The sequence below is a fragment of the Python bivittatus genome, unplaced genomic scaffold (genome assembly GCF_059951505.1).
Source record: "Python bivittatus isolate LINGU-HERP-01145 unplaced genomic scaffold, Pbiv_v1 ctg000680_np1212, whole genome shotgun sequence".
In the NCBI taxonomy this organism is placed as follows: Eukaryota; Metazoa; Chordata; class Lepidosauria; order Squamata; family Pythonidae; genus Python; species Python bivittatus.
Window position 1 is genome coordinate 3,933,406 of NW_028277095.1, and position 25,238 is coordinate 3,958,643.

At 41.7% G+C, this 25,238-nt stretch overlaps 1 protein-coding gene across 3 annotated transcripts in view; it reads right to left on the bottom strand.

Moving 5' to 3' along the window:
* BIN3 (bridging integrator 3) overlaps nucleotides 1-25,238 on the bottom strand; it is a 100,552-nt gene that overhangs the window by 25,935 nt on the left and 49,379 nt on the right. For all 3 annotated transcript variants that reach the window (XM_088152099.1, XM_088152101.1, XM_088152100.1), the window contains 2 exons: nucleotides 21,289-21,425; nucleotides 19,609-19,649 (listed from right to left, as the gene is read on the bottom strand). In XM_088152099.1, the coding sequence (XP_088008225.1) occupies nucleotides 19,609-19,649; nucleotides 21,289-21,425 (178 nt within the window). The remainder of the gene's footprint in view (nucleotides 1-19,608; nucleotides 19,650-21,288; nucleotides 21,426-25,238) is intronic.

Consider the following 25,238-nt stretch of genomic DNA (forward strand, 5'->3'; position numbering starts at 1 on the left):
AAGCCAGACCAAGGGGGAGCGACGGGACGCGGCGTCTGAAGTAAGGCAAGGGTTCGTGGAGGCGGCGGAGCGGGACGATTGGCTCAAGCAGAACCAAGAGGCGCTAACCGGCCAAGAGGGGTTGTGGTGGCACGAAGGAAAGCTGTACGTGCCCGAGGGTTGCCGACGGGAGGTCATGGAGAGAGCCCACGACAGCCGGAGCGCGGGGCATTACGGCTTTGTAAAGACACTCCACTTAATCCGGCGGCAGTTTTGGTGGCCCACGCTCCGGAAGGACGTGGAGGCGTACTCGGGGGGTTGCCCGGTGTGCGCAACAGCGAAAGGAGCCAAAGGCAAACCTAGAGGCCTACTCCAGCCGGTAGCGGAACCCGACGGCCCTTGGCAAGAGGTCGCCATGGACTTCATAGTGGAGCTCCCGGAGAGTAAGGGGAAGACCGCCATTTGGGTGGTCACGGACTTATTCTCCAAACAAGCGCACTTTGTAGCGTGCCGGCGAGTCCCCACGGCCGAGGGGCTGGCGAGACTGTTCGTGCAACATGTCTACCGACTCCACGGCGCACCTCAACGTATCGTCAGCGATCGGGGCGGCAACTTCATCGCGCGGTTCTGGCGGGAGTTCCTGAAGCGGGTGGGGACGAAACAAGCCCTATCCTCCGCGGCGCACCCGCAGACGGACGGAGCCACGGAACGCCTGAACGGGGGCTCGAACAGTACCTGCGCTGCTACGTGGGGCACCAACAGGACGATTGGGCGGAGCTACTACCATTCGCGGAGGTGGCATACAACAACGCCGTCCACAAGAGCACCGGGTTCTCTCCGTTCAAAGTAGCCACCGGGAGAGATTTCGTCCCCATGCCGGAGCTGCCTCAGCCGGAATCCCAGATCAACTCCCTGGACGCCTGGTTCGCCCAAATCGACGAGACCCGGCGAGCGGCGCACGCGGCATTGCAAAGAGCCAAAGCCGACTACAAGAAGCACGCGGACCGCAAGAGGCTCCCCGAGGAAAAGTGGAAAGTGGGGGACCAGGTGTATCTGTCAACCAAAAACCTAAAGACGCACCAGGCATCGAAAAACTCAGCCCGAGGTTTGTGGGGCCGTTCCCCATTTCGGAGGTCATCAATCCGGTGACCGTCAGGCTGACGCTCCCGAAAAGCCTCGGGAAGATCCACCCGGTGTTCCATTGCAGCCTGCTAAAGTTGCACCAGCCGGGGAACGCCTGGCACAAGGCGGAGGGAGTACCACCACCCATCATGGTCGGGGGGGAGCAGCATTTCGAAATCAACCGGATACTGGACGCCCGGAGGCACAAGGGGTAGACCCAGCTCCTAGTGCAATGGAAACATTTCCCCAAGTCCCACAGCGAATGGGTGAGTAAAACCCACATAAGGGCGCCGGACCTAGTGCGGGACTTTTACAGTAAATACCCCGGGAAGCCGAAATAGGACCGAGGGGGGGGAGTTGTCGTCAGGGGGGCGGCATGTCAGGTTCGGTCAGCACGAGGCTTCAGGGAAGCACGGGGTTGCAGGGAAGCTCGCAACCAGACCACGCGGAATCCACCGGCGGTAGCTAGCGGGGAAAAGAGGAACCGAAAGCGCCGCTAATTAACGAGCCACCTGCGCCCAGCCAAACAGGAAAACCGCAGCGGAAGCTTTTAACTATGAACTGATAACGGCGCGAGCAAGCAAGGAACGGGGCCGCAGGGCAGCGAAACAAGATCGCAACGCAGCACAGAACCCGCGGGTCTGCACGTAGCAGGGAGGGACCAACCCAGCCGGAGGGGGACAGGCAATCAAGGACAATGGACTCTGACCGACCCTGCCATCATGAACGATCAGGGGGGACATTGGGGGGCCTAATAGCCCACAGCCGCAACGCGATCACGAGGCGGGAAAAAGCGCGGGAAGGGGGGAATATAACAAGTGATGCAATTGTACCAAGCCAGTCCTGGCTTTGCTTGTGACTACTACGTTACGCATGAGTAAACCTTCTTTGTGAACCACACGTGTCACGAGAGTTTCTCTGTCGAACGGGGCAAATCTCACACCTTAGAGTATAGAACAAAGGAAGACTTCTCCTCTGCATCCTGCCTTGAGCTCTCAAGATAAAAGGAATATATATAAATAAAAACAAATACAGGTAGTCCTTGTTTAATGGCCCTAATTAGGACCAGCAACTCTGTCACTAAGCAAAGCAGTTGTTAAATGAAGCATCACATGACTGCCCTGCTTAGCGACAGCAGTTCTGGCAGTCCCAGCTGCAGTCATTAAGTGAGACATCATGTGCCTGTGACTTCCTACCAGCTTCCCCCCTCACTTTGCTTGTCGGAAGCTGGCTGGGTAGGCTGCAAATGGTGATCGTGCGACTGCAGGATGCTGTAACCGTCATAAATGTGTGACAGTTGCCAAGTGCCTGAATTACACTGTGACTGAGGGGATGCTGTGATGGTCATAAGTGCGAGGAGCACTCGTAAGTCACTTTTTTCAGTGCTGTCGTAACTAGTCGCTACATGAACAGTCATTAAGCGAAGATTACACTCTAGAGGAAGCATTATACCATGAGATGTAAGTGCCCCCTTCATGATGTATACAAAGCAACTGGAATGCACAGAATACAGTAAATCTGTTCTCATGAAGATTCCTCTCTGGATATAAAATTTCCCAGAAAATTTACTCTTAGAATTCCACAGCTGGAGCTTTAAATAATAATAAAAAAACATTAATAAGGCTCTTAGTGCGTCTCCATAATGTGGAGATCTAAGTATATCAAACAGTTATGCTAACAGATTTTTCCCCTCCTTCCTCCAACCTTTTTGCTGGTACACCATGTTGTGCTCTTAGCTATTTCAAAAGCTGCTGCACCATAAAAACTAATCTATAAAGCCGACTCACCTGTAATAGTCTGTACGAAAGACATTAACAGCAGGAAAGGTAATGCAGTATTATTTAACACAAAGAGCTATTGACATTCACTTCTATACTTAGATTTCTACAGTGGTGAGAAGGACTTTGATTTCACAGACTAACTACACAAGCCATGCTGTGCTACAGTTGCTATAGATTTATATCGTGCTGTAGATTTATGCCTATGAAAGACAGGTGTCCTGCTGCATATGCACGTAGATTTCCCCGACTTTTCCTTTTGTGTTAATTGTAATTTTTTCCCCCTTTTTGTGTCATGAATGTAGAGACTGATGGAGGCAGTTAACTAGAATGCTAGAAGGAAGGGGTACTATACACTCATCTCACTGACCCTGTAGTTTTCTACGTACTGAGAGTTTATCTGTAAGGAGAGTTATTTCATCATAAGAGCCCTCATATGTAGTCTGAATCAAAGCAGAAGGCTTCAAAGAGGGTTCACTACTTTCACCAGCCACCTTTTTTAACAGAGTCTTTTCCCCCGTTGAGAAGGGTATCTAGAGACGACAAGAACGCAACCCCTGAAGGTGTCTGCAGCGTGAGTGCCAACAGGCTGTCAGTATGTTTCTTTCATTGCTACACTGCCAGGCATCAGTGGAGGTGCACATCCATGTAGTTTGGGGTTTCTCTGTGCTGACCATCAAGAATATTAAGAAAATTGTATAACATCAGAGCAGAACTAAGACATGAGAATAATGACCACTCCCCTGAAGGCTGTCAACGTTGAATCTGGAAGACAGCCCTCAGTCCCGTCCAGAAGGAGCTAATGAGGAACTGCTTTGCTTCCTGAACCTCCTTGTTTCATTATTAAGACATTGGTGGTCTTTATGCCTGCGCTGAAAGCAAACCACATAAAATGAAACATGGGTTGGATCTGTGGTGTCATTAAAATCAAACTGCTTCATATCCGGCAAGCAAAAGTCTTGTTGGTGAGCAATCATGACTGCAGCAGGAGGACAATGGTTAAAACCTCCTCAGTGCCAGAATCTCAGTTTGGACGACAGGCCACATCCCTATAATTTACTTTTTTAAAAGCCATTCACACAGTTGCGAATGGTACAAATAGTAACGTCAAGTTTCCTCCAACTGTTACTTTTGTTTGCAATAGGCAGATCTGGCACAACGGTGGCAATAGCTCAGCTTCCTCAACGGCCAGAAGACGATATACAAAGCATGAGCCACTACATCTTTTTCGTAATCCATGCTTAAATAAAATAGGTATGTTCCTATTTTTCATCGCTGTAGATCCACACACAAAGAGTAACAAAACTGTACTACAGTTAATTATCTAAAGAGGAATGAAACAGATGGAGTTAAGAGCCACTTTTATTAGTTTTCAGCCCTTAAGAGTCATGAGAAAAGATGCTCACAGATGTGAAAGATTTCCCATGAGATAGCGCTGAAGTCTTAACAAATATATTACAGAAAAGTTTTCATGAACTGGACACACCTTTCACAAAGTGGACTCCAGCCTAAACCGGAGAAGGAGAAAACCCGAGGCCATGTATGCAACGTCAGACAAACCTGATAGGTACTGAAAATTGTACGCAGGGCTGACGTGAGTTAGCTGCCAGCAGCCTAGATCACGTAGTTTCTCTCCTGAAGCCGATTACAGATTCATAATGCATTCATTAGGCACTCTGGGGTGGGGTGAAGGGTGAAAGTGCTACAGGCACATCTTCCCAGGAACGTCACAATGGCCCGGGAAGTGAGATGGCGATAGGTTGCCCCAACACTGTAGTTAACAGAACGCAACCTTCTTAAATTCAGGTGCCTGATACAGGTGAGAACTGAACTAGCTACTTCCTATAACCCAGTTCAGTGTCTTACTCACTAGGTTATGGTAATGCACGATCTGCAAGATACATAATGAAGGGTGTTTGGCCTACATTTGCTTAGACGGTACATTTAATATCCGGATTGCATAATTTTGCTTAGGCAAACTCTGGGTGAGACAGTTTCCTGCCCAAGATTTACTGATTGTTTTTCTCTGTACGTGAGGACATAAAATCGAACTAGTACATGATTGAAAAAACTTAGCTGCTTAATGAATATTTGGCACAATCTATATATGTATTTTATGTACTGGCTTTCAGGAGATGACAGGGCCTAAGCAGCACTACTACAGTTGAGTACTAGAGACTCCTACCACTGCAGAAAGATCTATATGGCTCTGTTCCTTCTTGCCTTAATGCAGGAAAGCAGATTAATGTCCAATGATCACCTGATAGCCCTCCTAGAAGAATCTATTTTCCATCCTTGTAGGAAGTTTCATTCTCAAACTGCTCTTATTAAGAAATGTCCATCGTTTGCTTATGCTATGCTGCTATCCAGGGCTCAGTTATATGTGAATATGCAGTATTTAGAAAACAGGGCATCAATTGATCTGTAGCTACCCACATACACATTATTTTTTTCTCTTTGTGATTCTGTTGGCTTAGCTTTCAACCCCAATCAAAATGAAGCTCATGTATTTTTATTCCATCTTTTCATTACGACAGACATTCAAGGTATTATAGTATGACCAACAATGTAATAAAAATTCAAGATCAGTAACTGTTCCCATTTATTTTGCTGCAGGAAATGAAATTTAAAGTGTAGCCTTCCAAAGAGAGAAACCGTTTTTCCTTCTCGTTATATTATTCCATAAAAAAACAAAGATATTAATACTGCTATTGAAATAATTATACAGGGGTAACTGCCCGGGTCCTCTGTAGCAAAATCTACCAGAAGTGTCCTGATGCACCTTAAAAATTAACACATGTAATATGACACAAACTTTTGCCGACTAAGACCCATTTCACAAGATCCATGATAATAAATCAATTTTTCAGAAATGAGAAATTATAAAAAGGTACATAAAAGCCCTGCTATTTCAGAGTTATATCTGTTCCTAAAACTAATTAGCTTGCTTATTTGTTTCTCTTCCTCATAGCCTGCTGCTAACCTTGATTTAACAAAGTGATGTTTTTCTAGTCACTAATGGAGGGACAAAGCACATGAGATTGCTTGAAAAATAGCAACAGGACAGGGATTGAAGTAGCAGGTATTTTGCAAAGCCAGCGACTACCCTCCTAAGATCTTTGAATGCATAGATCAGATGTGATTGCTGAGATGGGGAGAGACTAGCCAAACTCTACTAGTTGCCATTATCTAATACCTTTGGATCACCTCAGGAATGCTTCTTGTGATCTGAATGATCAGCTCATGTACTCAACTCAGACTTCCAGAACAGGTTCCACAAAAGTAAAGAAGTTCAAAGATTAAATCTCCATGCACTTAGAATTGTCTTGAGAGCTTGCATTCAGAATCTAACACAGTTCAGATGAATCCTTTATGGCAAGGATAAGCAACCTGTGGTAATACAGATGTACAGTAACTGAACAATTACAAGTATCTCACAGTTTTGGCTATGCTTCTTAGGGTTATTTGGAATTAATAGTCCTATAACAACTGGAGTGACAGTAATCACCTATTTTCATCCTAAGGCAACAGTGAACAACATTATTATGTTATTATGGTCACATTCTTTCAGGAATCTATCGGAATCTCATATCAGCTGGTGGGTAGGACACCAGCCAAAAATGGGTGGAGCCTTCCATACTTTCATTTTCAGTAGACTTTTCGCTTGCTCTTTTCCCTCCCTCTCCCCATTTCTTTCCTTGTCCCTAGGCATCCCTCTCTGAAGGCCTTAAAAGAAAGTCTAAGGTGATTGCGAAAGTGTGTAAAATTATCTCAGTCCCTGGCTTTATCCATTATTAGTATGGAGCTTCTGCATGAGCATGGAAGGTTTAGGCCAGGCTTATCTTTCAATGTTTCTCCTACCCTTAAAGTGATGGTGTCTGGTGACTGTCCTGTTGGATATCTAATGGCATAAAGAAGCAGATGGGAAGCATTCAAGGGGTTAGAAAGGAAACTCCGCTTCCTGATCTTCTGAAGGGCCATCAGAAACAAACAGGTCATGGCCAACCTGCTGGGTGGACTGAGTTTGAATTTTTCTAGATTGCTTTTTGACCTGGTTTGGGGGGAGGGGAGGCATTTAAGATGGGGGGAATGAGAGACCCCCTAGAAGCAAGCTACTCTTATTCCCCATATTCAAAACAGTCTGAGCTTGGTTTTTTCCCTTCTTTATGGCTTTTGGGGCGTATGCAATGAGGAGGCTACTACAAACAGGCAAAGCACCCCCGTTCTTGTCCTGAAATCTACTAAAAAATGAGCTAAGCCCATGCTGCTGAAATGGAATGATTTTGTCACCAAATGTTAGCACTACAGTCTGGGGGTGCTGTAAATAGGGTACTGTGGGGCCCACCAAAGGAAAAGGTATGACATATAAGCTGAGAGGAAACAAGAGTAAATGATCTAGGAGAGATAACATGAGCCATATATGTATTCTGGCATGGAAAAGGAAGGAAAAAATCCATCCAGGGATGGATGCTAAAGCTGCCACAATGACATCTGCCTTAAAAGTAGATGGTCTATGGGATAATGGGAGCTGCAGTCCAACATGCCTGGAAAGTAGCAACTTCAAGAAGGCTGCTACCAAGCTTTTAGTGGGAAGAAGTTATTGGGAGTTGGGCGACATATAAATTTAATAAATAATAATAATGACATTATATTATTATATATATTACTATATATACCAGTGAGATATATCCCTCTCTTCTGTACTTTTCAGGCAGCTTATCTTTTGGAAATTACAATCTCTCAGAAGGAAGCTCAACAGGAACCTTTGGACAATCAATAAGTATGATGGGAAGAAAAAGCAGGGATCAAAAGTTAATGAAGCACGATGTTAAGCAGGGATGTGAAAGGGATTCTTTAAAGACAAGATGAAGTGAATGTCGTTCAACAAATGCAGGAATGCTGACAGTCAGACATCAAGTTATGGCTCAAACTGAAAAGACAGATGGCAAAAAGAATCAACCAAATATAACTGGAAGCTACAGGAAGAAGCAGCAGCCACATGATCTGAGTTTAGAAAGCAGGTAGTCATGATTAACAGGATAGACTGAACTTCTAGGATTGGAATTTAACCAGGCTGCTACTGAATGCCAAAGTATGGGCAGGGTGAAAGAAAAAATACAAAGCCCAAAGGCAGGGTGCTATGCAAAAATAGGAAAGGAAGAGATTGTGCTAGGGCAAGTTAAGAGTTAAGCGAGCAGGGACAGAGTTGGGATCTAGGAACCAATCCCTACAGAGCAGGATTGCAGCATAGGAATCAAAAAGTCAGTGAGCTCAGATGAGTGGTTTGCAGCACAGCAGCTAGAAGAGGGCACTCTTTTCAGGGCTATGCAATTCAGACAGCACTTTATAACTGGTGAGGCTCCAAGCAGGAAGCAGCATTTCACTGATGTTGGCCAGTTGTAAAAAAGCTAAGCAGGGTCAGAGCTGCTTAGTACCTGAATGAAAGACTACCATGACATTCCAAAATTGCAGACTAGATGGGAAGTTGATAAGCATTCCAGAAGAGGTCAATGGCAAACCACACAGCTGCCAAGAAAACTCCATGACCACAAAGTAATCAGAGTTTGACCCAAGGGAGACATTTTTGAGTACTTGTGAATGCAACGCTGAGCCACTGAGAAGGATACCTAAAACTGGACTCGTGCAATTCTTCAGTATACCTGCTCTGAGGAAGCTGGATTTATCTCCTGGAGATCTTTCTTCAGGAAAGAGAGATAAGGCAACAAAGCTTGAATTCCAAAGTAGCAGACATGGATACCTACCTAATATGGTGATAACTAAAATAAAATACAAAATTAAATTCACTTCTGGGAGTAAGGAGAAACCTATTGCCAAACTCCACTTAGGGTGACATTTTAACCTTGGGGGGAAAAATGCCAGACTAAAAGAAACTCTGAATTATGAATAATATTGCCACTTCTGTTCACATCTCGAGCCTCCCTTCAGCTTTCCATAATTAAAGGATAAGGACTGAAAGACAGAGCCCTGGAAGATACAAGGAATCCCACCACTGCTGTATTCATTAACTAGTCAACCTGTCTGACAAGTTTAGTTAGTTGAAAATGGAAAGTTTTGCTCTTTATCTGTGACAAAATGACTGCAACAAAGCCATCACCAAGAAGGTTCTGCAGCCCGGAGCTGCTGTACTTCCAGAAAGGGGAGGCAGACAAAGGCCTGTCACACCTCCCACAAGGAGCAAGAGAGAAATAAGTAGGGCCAATCCCTGGTAATTCTTGCCTAGTCAATTAAATCTGCATACAAATCAAGCAATGGTAAAACCACAACCTTGAGTTTTAGGTTGTATGTTTTAGCAGGCATCACCTTAGATGAGGCATTCCCTAGGATGGGAGGGTGTGGAATACAGTTCTTCTCAATGGCACTAATCACCTGCAATTTGTTATAACTATTTGTTATAACTATTTACAGGGGAGGGGGGAAGTATTTTTAAAAATCTGCCTTGCTAAGGCTATTGCTCCCCATCTGGACTGAAGGGAAAACCACTTTTACACCTTCAAGAAAGTCTGAATGCATTGCACACACTTTCCTAGCTTTCCCATCTAGCTTTCCCATCATTTCAAGCAGTTAAACTAGGACAAAGGTCTTGATGAGTGGCCTTGCAGAGGCAAATCCAGGAAGTGCAGATGTTAATCATCTTTCAAAACCTGATGGCCTCTTGCTTGAGCCTGCAAAGGGGGACCGAGTGGTGACAGCTGATTAAAACTGGACTATAGGTTTATTCAGCCCTACTTTCTGGGTATTTCTGTAAGCTGTCAGAGACTTCTGGCCAGAAGAGACAACTAGGAAAATCTTGGAAATATAGTAAGCCTACAGTTACAATAACTGATACTTCTTGCCACAGTTAAGTACTGAAGCACTTGTCTGAATAAAAAAAATCTCAGTTGTGTAATAACTGGCAGTTAACTTTTCATTCATTCGTCATCACTGCCTGATTATTAACTAATGAAGAACAAATAATAATAATAATAATAATCTATTTTTATTCAGCCTTTCTACCTTTAGAGTTTCCATTCACTTCTTTAAAGCTGACATCATCATTTCAAATTACTTGCCTTTGATTTATCAACTATACATTTAGCTGAGACCCAGTTAGTTGAAGTCTGCAATATCCACAGCTTTTAGGAACAGACTACTAAGAAGGCCTGTCAAGAGCTGTTCACTGGGATGTTAACAAAAAGATGCCTGAGAGAATGTGCAGAATCTCAATCCAACTGGACCTACAGGTAGTCCCCAGGTTAAAAACACTCAGTTTACAGATGACCCATAGTTAAGAACGGAGCCTACTGTAGCAAGATCTGAGTTAAATACACAATGGCTCGAGTTCATTACACAATACTACTTATACAGTATTAGACAATAAGACTGCTCTGGCTTACAATCAGATTCAACTTAAGGACAGACTTTGGGAATGGAACTCGTTCTTAAACTGAGGACTACCTCAACTGGAGTATGCAGTGCAACAAAATACAGTCTAGTGAGTATTGTTGACATCTAAATAGTTTCTAGAGGATCTCTGAGGAGCAATTTCTCTCATCAAGAGAAAATGTACCAGAGAACTATCAGGAACAATGAAACAAGCAAGAATGGTGGCTTTAAGGCAACTAGGATGACTAATCTGAACACAATATTGTGTTACTGAAAGTGGTGAAACTTCTCCATCCACACTGTATTGGGATAGTCATCTATCAGGGCTTTTTAAAGCAGGGAACAGGCTATTTTTCGGGGAAATGCATGACAGAGCTCTTGATGATTCAATATTATAAGTCTACCAAGTACTTTGAGATTGAAGTTGCTCACAAGTGACCTAGATACCATATTGCCACAATTCTAGAGATAGAAGCCAAAGGGCCATTTTTGTTGTTGAGGGCTTAGGATGTGGATAAAGGGACTAGAGAAATTTAATTTAATTTACCACCTGTGCCCTTTCTCATTCTGGCTTTTCAAACTTACCCAAAGGCTTAATGGATAGGTCCAGGAGTACTTTGTCAAAAGAAATGGTCTAAAACATTCTGAAGATGATTATGGGACCACTTTCTTTAAAAATATCTAATTAGGTCCAAAAGATTGTAAGAACAGGGCAGACATCTGTCTACTGGATTATTCAGATGCATTTAAACTATAATCAGGCCTAGTTTGGGCATGAAAATAACTTGGCTGCCCTTATGAAAGGCCTTCGTCCAAAGACAGAAAAGGGATGTGGTATCCTGCTAATTTTAAGATTTCAGCAAGTTTTGAAAATATCAGATATAGTATCTTTTCAACTCTGAGTTGGAGATGGGGTTGGAAAACACAGTGATAAAGTTGCTCTGTTCTTAGTTGTAAAATCAGTTTTAGAAAGCACTATTATAGAGATTTCGAGACTGAGTAGTTACCTGTGGTGTCCTAATCCTCCATGCTTTTCATAAAATGTACATAAAACAGTTTGGTGAAATCATCCAGAGTTTTGGTTCCAGTTTCATTAGTATGCATATGGCATTCAGCAATATTTCTTTTTCAGCAAGTGAAATGAAGCTGTGGAAGTTCTAAACCACTGTCTGAAGTCTAGGTGGAAGACGGCCAATAAACTGAAATTGATCCAGACAAGATGAGGCAATTGTGGGTTTGTAATCCATACATCTGAAAAACTGGTGTATTATTTGTTTTATATGGGGTTGCATTTACCCTGAAAAAGCAAGTGTCCAGCTTGGAAGATGCACATTAATCCAACCTAGTCAACAGAGGTTCAAGTGGTCTCACTTGCTTGAATTATTTTATTCCAACTTCAGTTACTTTATTAGTGACAACTTTTCTCAGTTAGTGATGTTCTGATCATAGTGATATGATAAATTCGAGGCTGGACCACCATTCTATGATGTGAGGTTCCCCTTGAAAATGACTGAAACACTTCAACAAATACAGAATTCAATTATTGAATTGAATTATTGGATTGGTTGACTTTGTTAAGTGCATACATGTCACATCAGCTTTGAAGGAGCTACAATGGCTGCCTATTTACTACTGAACCAAATTTAAGCTGCTGGCCCATAAAAACCTTGGGACCCAGAGATCAGAAAGAGCATCTCCTTCCATACCAAACAGCAGGCTGTGCAATGCGTCAGATTCAATTTCAAAAAGGTGTTTTGGAAGGTGTAGGAGTGAGAACTCCTCTGTGTGTTGCAGATACATACATACTCTGTATGTATCTGCAATTATTTAAAGCAGAGACATCTTTCCCTAAATGGATAGACCAAGAAAAGAAGAAAATAAAGTTAAATTACAAAATATCCAGAATAAAAGTCTATTCATAGCAGTACTGCACAGTTCATGCTATTAAAATAATCAGAGGATATTTTTTCTGCATTCTATTTATAGAATAAGTGCATTAAAGCTTGCATTAAATAGAGGCCTTCTCTGTAGTGGCACACCTCTTTCAGAACACCCTCTTGTGAGAGTCATGCTGATATATTCATTTTGGAGCCAAATTAACCTTGTTTTTCCATTATTTTAAATGATTCTATTTTCAACAAGTGGAATTATTTAATTGCTTTAAATCTGATTGTACCCCTTACTGCTTTAATATTGTAGTTTTTACTAACATTGGCATATGGTATACTTTTGGGTAAAAGTACAATCCAGTATACAGATAATTCTAATTGGAACAAGAGCAACAATAAATAGAGCATCACTAAACATCAATTTGCTTAGCATCAACAAGTACAACATACTTAAAACCAGCCAGAAAGCAAGAATCTGAAGAGATACTCAGATCATTTCCATCTGTTATATTTAACCTTTACTCTTTCAACTCCATCATTGAGAACTGATTCAAGCCACCATTTATGAGGCTCATATTCAATTCAGAACAACCTTTAGTTACAAATGAATAAGTTCTCTATCTTAAGCCTGATTTTGTTCTGCAACCATAAGCAATAATTTAAAATACTATTTTAAGGAAACATGAAATCTTTTATACTTACAGAAACAAAACAAAGAAATCCACCCTTTCATAACCTCTCCCACTGACCACAAACCATTTTATGAAAGCTCCTAATGAGGATCTCAGAACATGGTGTTTTTGCATGGACAACCACTTAACTATGCAAATATTCCTCTTAAACTAAAAAAAGCCTCCACAAATTCAGCAAAGGTACCACAATAATAAAGCATGACTCACAATCCCTGGGATGTACTGTACACTGGAGATTATATTGATATGTTAAACCAACAGCAAACTCTGTTCTCATAGAACAGATTAAGCCTAATTCTCACAACTATTTCAGTTAAGTCAAGACAGACCACCACACTGGTTCCAAAACTAACAAATACACATACAAGATCTAACATATTAAACAGAAGTTTCCCTACCTGAGTAGGCTCAGTAATAAAAGACATACTTTGCATACAAATGCTTACAGTTAATCTAACCTCTTCCTTTTCTTAAGAGTTCTCTGGCACAGTAAAGGGCCTGAGACAAAGGAGAAACGGTACTATTCAGAACATGCCATTCTAGTTTAGATGGACCAATGGACCAAGTCAGATGGATTCTATAAAGGCATCTTCCTATGTATTGCTGAATATTTATTTATTTCCAACAGAATGCACATCACTTATGCATTTATGCACACCTGTAATGCAGGGAGAATACAAAATCTGCCCCAAGCATAATATCTAAGAAGATAATAAGTAAAAAGGCTTGGAACCACAGCTGCATAAGGACACCTTCTAGCCAGGCTTGCTAAATGACATTCCCTCGTCCTTAAATATGGGGATAAGAACAGTTAAAGCACAAGTGGGCAATCTGAATTGACTAACCACTTCTTGACACTTTCAAAACACAAGGGGCTGAGTCAATGTTAAGTACCATCATTATCTTAGCATGCTCCAAGTGGCCTCCCCACTTTACTCAGAGCCTTCCTTGACAATACTCTCTCCTCCCCAAAACACACTTTTGTCAAAGGATTATTTAAGCTCTCTGCAAGCTCTCTACAGCAGCTTTGAGACTATGCCATCAAGCTGCACATTGTGTATATAAAATGCAGCTTGTGTCTTCACACAGTTGTAAAAAGCGAGAGGAAATCACGCCAGATGCCTTTTCCATTATGACAACGTACAATCCAAAGCTCATTCCGGTGAAGTTCATGGAACCATTCAACAGTGACACAGAGTCAAAACTGCATGGAATCTGACTTTGCAGCTTTTGAATCAACTTGTAGCTAAATAGATGTCTTTTACTTGTATAACCATTGTCTCAATTTTGGGGACGGCTAAGTTTTTTTCATCACGATTTTAAAAAGTAATTCGAAAACACGATTAATGGGATGAACACATATTTGAAGCAGTAATGTCTACCAGTTTCATGCCGACACAGAAAACTGTTGGCTTTTAACAACAACTAAAACAAAGTACTATTTTATTGTTCCAACTGGCCAAAAAGAAGTAATTATCCTGTGCGGTTTCCAAATATTGATGTGTTTCCCCCCCACCCCCAGGCTAATAATAAAAAGAGCAATAAATCATATAACAGGGTGCAGAGTAATTTTGAGCAGCATTACATGTAGTGAGGAGCAGATAAAATCAAAGCAAGGGTAGATGTCGCTCAAAGGACATTAATACGTGAATTGTGGTGGTCGGGGGTGGGGAGAGGATTTGGGAGAAGAGGAAGAAAGGGGTGGAAATCAGGAGCAGAGAGAGAAAAATAGTAACTGCCAGAAAAGGCAACAGGGGAAAATATACGGGAGGAAGTGAGGGTTGGGACAAAGACAGGCTGGTACAGAGCTACGCCAAAGCATTTGGGCTCCGTTCAGGAATGCCATTCCACAGTCCGTGCCCACACGTCCGTCGCAGGCCTGTCCACCCACCAGGAAGGGGAAATTAAAACCATCCTTTCTGACTACAGCAAAAAGACATAGAAAATAAGATGACAGTTCAAACCAATGGGAGCCAGGGATTAAGACTAAGAGCCCCCAGAAGGGGGGGGGGGACAACAAATGGGATGGGCGGATGGGGAAGGCAATGGCATGTGGCTAGCTTTCTGTATGAAATCCTCATTAAAGGTCTAGAAGGGTATGAAAGCTGCTTTTGCAGTTTCCGGTCTCTAATTCCCCCCACCCTGTCCCGGGAGACGCCAAGCTATTGGGTCATCTGTTTTCATTGTCAAAGATCCACAGACCAAGACTGTGCGATTAACTGATGAGATTTAGGAGGTTATGGAGAATGGAAGAAAGAAGTCCACGCTTCAACGCTGCATGTGTGCAAGCCCTAAGTACAATTCTTGGTACAGACTGAAAATGGCTAATAGTAATGTAGGCAAGTGCTGGCTGGCCTGGAAAAGGCAGAGCTTAATGAAACTGGACCTCTGGACTGGGAAAATGTTTAAACAAACAAGCAAGCACCTACCACTGATTTCCAGCTGCTGTGAGAAACCTGCCAAGACGTTCACACACTTGGCAACCACTACAGCTCTTGCAATGTGCTGATTCAGAAAGTTTGGGGTTCTATTTATGGGAGCCACTTTCACCAAAGATGGTAGAAAAGGTCCTGGACAGAAATAGGAAACAATGTTGATCTATGCTCAGGTTCCATTATGACTTAGTGCGGTGTGTGAGCCCTGTCACTGGTTTGTAAAGCACCACAGTGACTGAAACCCAGTTTGGAGGACTTCTTCACCTGGATTTGAAGCATCTCATCCAGAGGGGTGCAAGCTTTCATACGTATCCCAATTGCAAAGCTTTTCATTTCAATGCTGTCTCCTATGGTTACCCCTCAGAAATGGAACTGTCAATCTAGCCTCAGGCCTGGGTATAAATTCTGCCCACACAGGCCAGCACAGCTCTAAGTCTCTAAGGAAAAAGTGCCAACTGTGTCAAGCAATTAGCTATTTTGGCCCCTTCCCCTCTGAATTAATGCCAGGACAGTCAACATATTGCACCATCCTCTTGATTTGGAAGGGAGTCTGCTACCATCCTTGAATTCTCTCCAGGGTTTTTGAAGCAATTCCCATCAGCGCATTTGGAAGCTAAGACCAGCAGCAGCCTGGAAACACACCGAGGAACAACGTAAGTTTCCTTTATACCCCTTGGTTTGAGAAATGGCCGCAAAGTACGGAATTAACTTAAGACAGAGCTTTCCAGAGTTCATTCCCAGGCCCCCAGGATCAAGACCATTGGTAGACAGCTGCTGTTTAGAAAATACATGAGGTGAACCCAAGTTTCTTTCATAGCATGGATCTTTCCATGAACCATTTGATCTGGATAAAGAAGAATGAAGCAGAATGGAAAAGCAATAGCTTCGGGGAGAGTTTGCAAGGAGGAGGAAGCAGGTATGCTCTTTATATACAGGCCCAAGATTTCTAGCTAGGGCAACACCACAAGAAGATTTCTTTGCATTCTGTTACAACTTTCCCCAACATGGCAGTCCACAGGTATTGGACTTCACCTCTCATAATTTCTTGTGAGGCCATAAACTGCACTGATAAACAGCCTCATAAAGGCTGCACTGATAGATACATAATTTGCTGGCCCCAGCATCAGAGCGTGGGTCACTTGTAAACAACGCGGTGACCGTGCTACCCATATCTTGGGAGAAGTGAGGAATGGAAGGTTGCTGTACAAACCAGCATGCAGCTGACTTTAGACTGAACTAGATCTGGGATTATTTTTTTCAACCTCCCTCGGCAATCCTTTGCCCAACCTGTATATTGAAGAAGAGAACATTCTCGTTTGGTTATAGTCAGAGATCCTGGGCCTGCCTCCGGTAGTCAGCTGTTGTGGCTTTTGAGGAAAAGCCGTGTTGCTCTCCAGACCAGCCAAGCACCTCCTGGAGCTTTCGAGCGCTGCACTAGAGCAGAGAGGATTTGATTCTGCATATGATTCTGATTATGCTATATTGCCACTAATGATAATGGCCCAAACTGCATTGATCTCTTTCTTTAACTAATAAATTCTATGGACCACCATTGAAGGGGAGTAATGAAATGCAGCTGTTAGAATTAACAATCCTCTTCTAGGACAAGGCAAGTCTGGGTGAGGCTTGGGAGGATAAGCTCCTTCGGGGAAAGCAATGCCTAACAAAAAACAAGGCAGTTTTCACTCATCTCTGACTTACGACATGTTATGGAGCACTGCTGAATCAATAGGAGCCATACGTGGGATATCTACAATGCCTCTCAGTATCCGATAAGTAGGACTGGCAGCTTTTTAAAAAAGGGGTGCTAATATCTCTATGGCTACACTCTTTACCTCCCCCCAACACCTCCCACCTCCCCTTTCCAGATCCACTGATGTAACAAGGGGACAGGGATCATTTGGGTTCACCCTAAAGGGGAGCCAACTCAAGTGCAAAGCAACCCCCCCCCCCTGCACTCCACATGCAAGATCGCAAAGGAGAGAGAAACACAGGGATTGGAAAAGGAAAAATCCCAAAGATTGCTTGGGAAGTGTGCAGCAGCACCCAAGTGGGAAGAAAGAACTAAGACTAAGAAAGGAGTTTGACCTCCAGAGATAAGCAATAGGGAGTTAGGCTTCATCTTTGGGAACTTCTGGGATTCACTGACAGGGCAGGGGAGTAGGAGAAAAGCTAAGCCGGCTTCTTGTTTCGCTTGGGTTTTTTCCCTGGAAATGCCCAAATCACTGGCTCGTAAAGCGAACGCAGCTATGAATCTGCAGCCATCCGAATCCAAACTCTCTGCCCCCAAAGTAACACTAAGGCTAAGTCCATTCTTGTTCAGAAAACTGATGTTTTTGGGCTCAGCAATAAGCTTACCCGGTTAGAGATTAAGATCTCATAGGCACTTGGTGCAAATTTTTATTGTGTCTGCACACAGAGGGTATGTATGGGCAGAGAGACCGAATGTATTGGTTTTGAACAGAAGAGCGATGTTACAAAAATACAATATATGTCCTTTCTAGGCAGTCTGTTATAATGAATAATACAGAGTCCACAATGGGGCTGGTTTTTTGTCTTAATCAGAAACTACTTTAAGTGAACAATCAAATTTCCTCATCAATCAAGTCCCAGAAAGCTGTATGAGTGTCCCTTCCGAAATCTCATAGGCTCTAGCTTTTCCAACAGCCAGATAAAAATGTTTCCTGGCTCAGAGATCAGCAGGAACCTTGGCTATATCTGCAGGGTGGCTGTCAGCAAACTATAGTTTCCTCATCCAGACATGCTTTATAATAACAACTATTCCTTGTTATTTGCATCTGCCTTTCCAGATATTACCATCAGCTTTTGGGTAAATGTAGACAGTGTTTCCCTCAAGTCTAAAAACCCAAATAAACATACAAATTCTGTACTCAATTCTTCTATATTACAACATGTGCAACTTGCCTAAACCTGTTTCATATGAATCAAATATTCAAGCTGACAACACATTAAAATATCAGGTTGTGGACAAGGTACTCTCCGAATTCCCAACCACCATGATTATGTTATTGAGGAATCCTGGAAGTTGCAATCCCAACATATCTGAAGGACATCAGCTTGAGGAAGACTGTTATAGACTCAAAGAAGAAGATAATCTGAGGCCATTAAAGGCAGAAAAGGAGCCTTCTTCTTGTGAATACTGGAGCTTTAATACTGTAAACTTTGTCTAGCAAGCTTCTAAACCTATCCATGGTTTCAACCAAGGGGTTGGAGAAGGAAGAGGATGGGGAAACAAATTCTACAAAATTCCAGACCACCTTCAACCATCTTGCTCTTGATCCATCCCTAACAGGCAACCACCGTAACCACTTAGACTGTGTTACTTTAACTTTCCTGCTTGGGATTAGAGGCAGGAAAAATGTCAAGTGAAACAAAGGTGTTATTGAGCAATTTGCCTCACTTGCTGTCTTATTAAAGTCATTTTGTTCTCGCTCACACAACTTCCTTGTAATAAAAAAGTGAATCTAAAGATTTCTGCAATCATTTGGCTGTAGTAATAGATGTTCTCTATAAAGAGCCTCAGATGCTTGCTTATCGCTCAAGTAAATGCTAATGAGATTTAAAAACATGGAAAGGAGGCTCACAGATTTGCAATAATAAAAGAATATCTACACATCTGAATAGATGCCTGGGTGAAATGCACTTTTAAACAGAATATTTTTACATTTTTTTCAGCCTCCGGAGGAAGACTGGTACTCCTAACAGGAAGCTGATAAATTTCTTACATTTAGACTGCTCAACTCCCAGCCCCAAAGATGGGACCATCTACCCAAGAGATTCCAAACTTCATGAAATTAAGGGTTTATTTATTTATTTATTCCATTTTAAACCTGACCAATAATAAGAGACTTCTGGATGGTTTGCAGAGGAATGAATCATATACTACAGAGTTTCAAAATCTGTTCAAACTTACCCAATCCTTCAACAAAAATGTACTTTTAATTAAGTGAACCTGACACATCTTTCATTTAAAAAACGTTACTCTCAAACCCATTTTGGGATAGGTTTTAATCTATCAGCAAATAAGCAAAAGAGGTGAAACACCTTGCCGGTGATTTTTTTTTTTTTAATACATGACTCCTAATCTTTTATAATATTTTGCCTGCACGTTCTCTCCAAAAGGAGGGCTAGAAATTCAGGGTTTTTTTTTTTTTTCCTAAATGCAAGTTGTGATTTGCAGAATTTCATAAGCCATAGGTTTCACCAAACAGCCTTGAGGGAAAGCATGTTGCTCATTCCCATTTAAATCATGTTCATTTGTAAAGATTGCAAAAGACCCTGTTGCTTACATGGAAAGATCACTACTTACTTTTTCAGGGGTTCTATGACTGTTTTTTGGATTTGATTCACCTGTTAGAAGAAGAAGAAATGTTTTCAAGAGCCAGCAAGGGAGATCATTTGAACAAATGGGACATCAATGTGCTATTCCTCATGCCCAACTCCAGTATATTTCTTTCCATTCCAGCTGCGCACTCCATGTTTTCCATGTTTTCATTTTCAACTGTGTTAAGTATTCTGTGGCCACTGAGAATCTTAAATCTTCACCAGGATTTTGCTCCCTTAGTTGGGAATTTTTTTTTAAAAAAAAAACAGTTTAGCTAAAAGCAAGAGTTTCTGTAAACATGTTGATATCTCCTCTCTTGGCTCTTAATGGATCTACTCTTGCTCCAATTCTATCAGTACTCATTATATTTAGCACTGTTCTCATAACATGAGATTGTTATTATAGGACTGAGGTTCATACTATAACACAAAATCTTAAGGTAATCCAAAATATAAAAAGCCATGAATGATGGACAAACAGTTGGAAAAAAGTCATGGAACTGTGTTTTTGTATATAACTGCTGCAAGATTATTGTATGCACAAAGATGGAAAGATTTGGCAATACCTACAATAGAGGAATGGTTAGTGAAGATGATGGAATTTGCTGAGATGGCCAAATTGATTTCTTTGATTAGAGAAAGAACAATATCTACATTTATTGCTGAATGGAAACCCCTTATGGACTTTTTGCATAACAGAAAAAAGTTAACTTATGATGGTTTTGATGATTAGACAGGATAGATTATAGAAAGAAGAGAGACATGATGTTGTCTCTAATTGTACTTGTAACTACTGTAAAGAAGATTGGAAGCCACTTCTTCGTATCTTTTTTCTTTCTTTTCTATTTTGCTTTTACTTTTTCTTTCTTTCTTGCACTTTTAGCTTTCTCTTTGATTTCTTTTTCTTTTTTCTTTCTTACTTTATATTAGTTTCTATTCATTTTTAACTCTGTTTTTAAAACCTTTAATAAAATTATAAAAACAAAATATAAAAAGCCATTACACATAGACACACAAGATAGAAGTTGGATTCCAACAGTAGAGAATATAGGTTGTTCAGGGTTGAACCACTGGGTTGTTGGTGTTCTCTGAGCTGGGTCGTTTCCCTGCAGACGTTTCAGTACCAGGCTAGGTAGCATCATCAGTGCAGAAAAACAACCAAACTCAGAGAACACCAAGAATCCGACAGAAGTTGGATTCATGTAGCTTGTGCCACCCACGGGGGATTGGTCAAAATAATTATCTCAACTCTATTCAATTCAGGAAGTTCTGATTTACATCTAATAATTGTGCAAATTCACCTGACTGCAAATCCCAGCCTGAGATGCACAGATTGAGAGTTACTGTTCTATGGCAATTACTGTTCTAAATCTCAAATTGTTAAGTATTAATTGCCTATTTTGTTCTTTGTCATTATTTCAAATTTCACTCTGTAATAACTTTAAGTGATTTTAAAAATCCCGAGAGATGCACATATGGCTTTGCACTGATGTAGCTGCTAGTACAATACCAGTCATGAACATCTGTGCCCCTTTGCACATCCTCTGATATAAAGTCAGTAATGTAGTCCTGATGAGAATGGTGGAACTTAGCCTCACAGCTAAGGCTGCCAAACTTAGAAAACTTTTCCTTCCCTTCTTAGATATACATACAGAGCAAAATTTACCTTCTCTTGGTTAAAAGAATCCATTCTTTTCATTGCTGTGTCCAGAGCTGTCACCATTTCAAGAAATTTAGGGTCTTGCTCACAGAGAGGATTGGACAAGAGATCAGATGAGATTTTTACAGCAGACTTTGACATTGCTATATTTGGGACAGAATCCAGGGAGAAATCGATTAATGACCAAAAAAAAGCACGATGCTATTAAGGGGTACAGATTCACATAGATTTTGATGGTAGAACAGGTATGGGGAATTTTTGGGTGGTCAGGGAACAAACTTAATATTCCAGAGCCAGGAAATACGTGTTTTCCTGAGAGGTGAAGAGAGGAGTTCTGGGCTTTCCCCCATCTTCCTTCTTCTCCTTCTCTTTAGAACAGGCTAAGCCAATATTAGGACCTCCTGAATTTCCTACCTCAACTTGGCAGGAAACAACTGTAATCAGAGGAGCCTCTGGGGGATGCAAAAAAGAAGGGTTGGGACCATAATCAGCCCTGTGGCCTCAGACTGAAGCCTCTGGCTTCCAGATCTTCTTATTGTGAGTCCAAAGCGCCCAGAACCCCACCAATCCCATGGCATGCTGCTGATTAATTAATGCTGGACATGATGGGACAGAACACTGCTTTCTTGCTATTAATAGCCATGGAGAGCCAGCACCAGGATTGCAGGAAAAGAGAGAGAAGAGGTTTCTCAACCTCGCCGAGTGACCAAGTTTAAGATTGCTCTTTACTTGTTGCCATCAACAGTTAACATGCTGCCATTTCAACCAGGGAAGAAACCACCACTGAAAATACTTATACAATACTGGAGGTGACCAATCTTTGCTCTCACATCACTGAACAAATTATTTTTCACTGGTGTTGCTTGATGAATATACTCTTTTCCTTGGTTAATTCACACGTTTGATCTGCATCCTACATGGTCTGAATGCATCTGAACCTGGCGAACCACTGAGAATACTTTGTTCTCTTTGTACGTCTCATTTATAATTTGAGTCGTAACTGTTTCGGTAGAATGGCAAGGCATAAAAGAAATCTGGCACAAAATATTTATACAAGATTGGCACACCTATGAAGAAAGCTGACTTACAAAAACATGAACAACACAAATAAACATGCAGATATTACTATTAATTACATCTACCTACTGCCTCTCTGAGAATGTCCTGACCGAATACTTTCACCTTTATCTTACATTAGCACCTTACTGTAATTCTTAAACTGTGATTAATCTTAAATATGACTAATAGAAATAAAGTCGCTTCAAAAATAATTTGAACTTGGATTGTTTTCCTCAAACCACAGTTCCAATTAACCTCTATACCTGTATTAACCAACAGATAACAAGAGCCACAAATGTTTTTAACTGCCTTCCTCTACCTCCACTGAAAAATATTATCAGATCCCAACTACAAAAATCGGTACTACTGCTAGAGGGCAGCGAAGACGTAGCATTTTTGGTACCTCTTTGCTGCCATCTACTGGTGGCCTCATTCTTGAAGCTCAGACCTGGTAAGCCTTGGTATTGAAAGGAGGGATGAGGGTATGAGCCCCCGACTCACTGTAACTCTTTCCCATCGGGTTAGAATACAGTTCTGCATAATATGCATTGCATCTATTATTTTATTGTTATTCCTGTAGGGCTCTAGGTATGTTCCACATCCCCATGTAGTCCTTCTCCTTATAAAAAGTGAGACATCCATTTTTCCTCTCAGTCAGTCCATTATCGTCCTGTTTTCCTAATGCAAATATAAGAGTTTGAGATCATGCTTTGCCCAGGCCCAGCCAGCTCAGTGACTAGAAACCAGATTTTGCTTTTCTGAAGCCAGCTTCTTCAGCTAATCTGGTGGTAGGTCAAGTGATTCATAATTCAGCTTTTCAGGAATTCATTATCTCACGTCTACACAATAAATTGAAACATAAAGAGGAGACACTTCAGAGTGTATAAAATGCTAATGGGAAAACATCCAGGAACACTAACTGATGGTTTGGAAAAGGAGCTATTAATGAATTTGTGTAAACATCGCGATAGACGCTCATATATAATCAAGTCCATACTATTTAAATGCACCATTTATAAAAGTACACGAGTTAAGGCTCCTTTTAAAGCAGAGACAGAGGTGGCTAGACAGAAAGAGGCAGCCTTTTTTCAGTGCTGTTAAGCACTGCTTAGTATCACCACAGCCCTTTCAAAACCTAACAAATAGCAGCCGATTAAGCTTTCGCAGCTTTCAGTAGTTTTACAAAAAATATCCTCTGGCAGCTGTGACAAGATAATGAAGGCAAAGCAAAGTTACCTAGGTGTAAGCCCCACTGAATACAGTGAGATTTATATCCAAGAAAACATATATGGGACTAGGTTGCTAGGGTGTTATTCTACCTTTTAGAACATTCAGTCATGGGGAACGTTTCAGAGCCAAAGTAGAGGAAGACCCTTCTCTAGAACCAATGCTGAACCAATCAATGATGTTTAGCTGAATCTGGGTTCAAATCTCAGAGGGGATGCTGTGGCCCAAATGTGCACCCAGATGCCTTCCTTGGTGCCTCTCAGAGTCCCTGCCCCATATGACTTTTTAAAGATGACTTTTATTTTTTTAAATTAATGGGAAGTTGGTATGCTGCTTAATAAAAGCAAGAGCTCTGTCCTAAGAATTATTTCTACTTTTGACCCTCATTCAACCCTATCAACATTCCTAGAAAATAGAATTAAAAGCTAGCTATAACACAATGTTTTGTTTATAGTTGTATCCACCTACCCAGAAAAAAGGAAAAGTTAGGATGAAGTGATAAGGAGAGCATTCTCAGGGAGGCAGAAGGAATGGCTGCGAGGAATCTCACTACTTTGCCTCCAGTGGATTACATTTTGTGGCCTGCAATCACTTTGAGAACACTCAAAGCCCATTTCTCATGACAACAATTTAGCAAGGAACCGTATGACACACTCAAAAATTCCAATGGGGCCTATCAGTCCCCAAACATAGACTAACCCTGCTTTATGTTACCAACTGGTGTCCTACTGCTTGTGCAAGTCTCTTTCAAATGAAAAGACACCTCATATACAGTGCAATATTGGCCCCACATAACAACAATTAAAACGTAACTTATCTACAGTTGGAGTGAAACATTCAACACTGCCTTCAGTTGGAAGAGAGAGTTATGTGCTATATTCCTTTTGAATTCAAGAGAGCAAAACACAAGGTTTAAGTTCACAGAAAGATGACAAAGCAGTCACATCACTATCGTTCTCCTATTCTACTCTAAGAACAACAGTCCTAGAATTACCATTCTAGTTTCACTAGTTGCATCAGTTGTATTCACAGATGGTGGCATTATGAAAACCTTTAGTAACAGTCAGCATGTTGCAATGTTTAGAGCAGTGTTTCTCAACCTTAATAACTTTAAGATGTCTGACCTTCAACTCCCAGAAACCCCCAGCCAGCGTGCTGGTGGGGAATTATGGGAGTTGAAGCCCAGACATCTTAAAGTTGCCAAGGTGAGAAACACTGGCTTAGAGCAACCTTCTTCAATCTAGTGCTCCCTGGATGTGTTGGAATTACAAGTCCCAGAATCTCCAGCCAGGCCAGACTTACTGGGAATACTGCAAATGCTTGGAAGATCCCTCATATGAGAGGGTTGGGCATTAGGCTTGGACAACAAAACCCTGAGTTCAACTCTCTACTAGGCCATGAAGCTCACTGTGTGATCCTGGACCAGTTGCTGCCTCTTCGCTCAACTTGCCACACAAGACGGATGTTAAGGTAAAGAGGAGGGTGGGCAAGGAAAACATCGCCATGAGCTTTCTCAAGAAAAGAAGATAAATGATAATCAAGAAGACAGAAAACTATTCATTAGACCCTAACAAAGGGCTCAGAATATTATCATCATTGAAGGAATGTTTTCTTCTACCACCATTATATCAGCAGTTCAAGATCAAATTTATTTTTAACAAAACAGGGAT